Here is a 2,594-nt window from a genome sequence, read left to right on the forward strand (position 1 = left end):
TTTGTAAAGGTAGGAAAAATTGATGGCGAGAATAATCGAAAGAGATGGTTAAAAACATTGAAATAAAAAGAAAAAGAAAAATTCACACAATAAATCCATAAACTTCAACAATTTTGAAAATAGTCACTCATCCTCAAAAAGCATTAATAAATTAACCAGATATAGAATTATTAACTTTTTTCTTCAAATTATTATTAAATTATTAATGACATATTAAGTATTTATTGAACTATAACCAATTTGATATAATATACAAGTTTTGAGGATTAAAACTATTAGGGTAAATTACATATTTTGTAATTGAACTTTACTCTCTCTCCTATTTCACTCATTGTACTTTAATTTTTTTTAATTTCCTCATTGAACTAAATACATTGGGTATTTTTTGTCACTCAGCCGTTTCCTCACTTAAGACATTATGACTTGGCTTTTTTTGTTGTTAACGGATGAGTGACAAAAAAATCTAAAGTTTTGTGATTAAATTGAAAATAATTAAAAGTAAATCAAGTGAAATATGAGAGAGAGTAAAGTTTAATGAACAAATTTGTAATTTTCCCATTAAAAATCAAATAAAAAAAGCCACATCATAACGGGTATTAAGGTCAGTGAGAAAATTGAAAAGGTTTAAGTACAATGAGTGAAATAAGAGAGATAATAAAGTTCAGTTGGTAGAGCACAAGGCTCTTGACCTTGTGGTCGTGGGATCGAGTCCCATGGTGGGCAATTCATAATTCGGAGGTCTCTCACGGAAGCTGCTCTCAACCTAGTGTTTGGGGCAGCCTACTATCCTACCTCCCCCTTACCTCATTACATATGAGAATAAGAGTTTAATTTTATTTCATTTTTTTTCGTTAAGTCAACTATCAAATACAATTTAGAAAAAAAAATTAAATTCTTTATTTTGTATATTTTGTGGATGAAGCTATTAATTCTGGGAGTAGCCCATGTGTCAAAACATTGATCATAAACTAGGGTACATGATTTATTCATCTGTCTATATTTATCCATTATAAACCCAAAGCAAAATAAAACACAAATACAATTTGTAATCACAATAGTTATTATCACCATGAAGGCATTGAGCAGCGTCTCTTTCCTTCTCATCACTACCACCGTCTTCCTCCTCATCTCCTCCACCGCCATCGTCGAAGCCACCAGCAATAGTACTCAGACTTATAAAAAGAAGTTGTTTTGTGTGCCCGTCGATGATGCTTCCGATGCCGATTTACAACTAGCCTTGGATTGGGCATGTCACCAACCGATTGATTGCGGTCCGATTCAGCCGGGTGCCGTTTGCGGTGACCCGCCCACCGTCAGGTCTCGTGCAGCATTCGCCATGAATTCTTATTACCGGTCTCAAGGAGGCCTTCCTAGTAGTTGTGATTTTAGTGGCACGGCTACGGTCACCTGCAAGGATCCAAGTAAGCTGAAAACTATTTGGTCAAATTTTGCTTTTAGTCCCTCTACTGTGTTTAAATTTGATATCGAGTCTCTAAACTTTAATTTAGCATAACTTGTTCTCCAATTTTATAATATACAGCTCTGTTGGTAGAGCACAAGGTTCTTAACTTTGGGGTCGTGAGATCGAGTCCCACGGAGGGCATTTCATAATTTGGAGGTCTCCTACGGAAGTTGCTCTCAACCTGGCGTTGGGGGCAGCCTACTATCCTACCTCCCCTTATCTCATTATATATAAGAATAAGGGTCAGCTAATATTTTTTTAAGGGTTGCCCTCGCCTCTGCAGTACCCGATCTGAATTAATCGATCAATAGATCGGATACCAGTGATTAATTTTAAAAAAAAAATTAACAATATTAATAATTAGATTTAAAATTTTTAATTTAAAAAACAATTAGACTAAATTCCTAGAAATGAAATTTGGAATACTGAGTTCCAAATTAAAATAAAAGACATTCTTGTTTACTTTTGCTTTATTTAATTGCGTATTTATTTTTTTCACGCAGGCTATGGCAATTGCAAATATCTCTGAAGGATTGGTTGGGGAAACATCAGTTATGACAAAAAAACTTTATTTGCAAATATTAAATATTAATTTTACTTTTAGATTGTTTATTTAAATTATTGTTGGCGAAATCATTTCTTGGTGGTTCAAACGGGGAATGCTCGTCACATAGTTAAAGTCGTTATCGATCATTTTGGTTGAATATGACACGTCCAACTTCATTTACTGGGACTGCTGGGTCCTCCTTATCTAAGGCACTAGTCTCTTTGTAATGGCCTTTTGGTCTCTTACCATTCAAGGAAAAAAAAAGTCTAAACTCCAAAGTAATAATACACAAACATATAAACCATTTTATGGTAATTTAAAAAAATCTCGAGTTCTCGAAAACTCGTCAAAAGATGAAGTCTTCATTGGCTATTTTAAGCTATGTACGACTTAATATCTTTAACCAAACATCATAATCTTTTCTATTCAAAACTTTTCGAAACTGAAAAGTATTTGGCTTGTGTCAATTTCGGTTGCCCTTTGGAGTATTTGGTTGAGTAGAAACGATCGTATGTTTAATGAAAGAGCAATTCTCGTATGTTTAAAGTAGTTTAATTATGCCATCGCTGCCTTGTCTCGAGTCGG

The 2,594-nt window shown here is 33.9% G+C and overlaps 1 protein-coding gene across 1 annotated transcript; it reads left to right on the forward strand.

Moving 5' to 3' along the window:
- Positions 1 to 1,050: 1,050 nt before the first annotated feature.
- LOC120156367 (major pollen allergen Ole e 10-like) lies at positions 1,051 to 2,282 on the forward strand. Its single transcript, XM_039167679.1, has 2 exons — positions 1,051 to 1,421; positions 1,966 to 2,282. The coding sequence occupies exons 1-2, from the start codon at positions 1,070 to 1,072 to the stop codon at positions 1,989 to 1,991; spliced, it is 378 nt and encodes a 125-aa protein (XP_039023610.1). The 5' UTR covers positions 1,051 to 1,069; the 3' UTR covers positions 1,992 to 2,282.
- The last annotated feature ends 312 nt before the right edge of the window (positions 2,283 to 2,594 follow it).

Source organism: Hibiscus syriacus, unplaced genomic scaffold, assembly GCF_006381635.1.
Source record: "Hibiscus syriacus cultivar Baekdansim isolate YM2019G1 unplaced genomic scaffold, ASM638163v2 tig00111215_pilon, whole genome shotgun sequence".
In the NCBI taxonomy this organism is placed as follows: domain Eukaryota; kingdom Viridiplantae; phylum Streptophyta; class Magnoliopsida; order Malvales; family Malvaceae; genus Hibiscus; species Hibiscus syriacus.

Bases quoted from the DNA above. Each gene is read 5' to 3' on its own strand.
- LOC120156367 (XM_039167679.1), top strand. From the start codon at position 1,070: ATGAAGGCATTGAGCAGCGTCTCTTTCCTTCTCATCACTACCACCGTC. The intron at 1,422-1,965 runs GTAAGCTGAAAA...TTTTTCACGCAG, and splicing joins GGTCACCTGCAAGGATCCAA to GCTATGGCAATTGCAAATAT.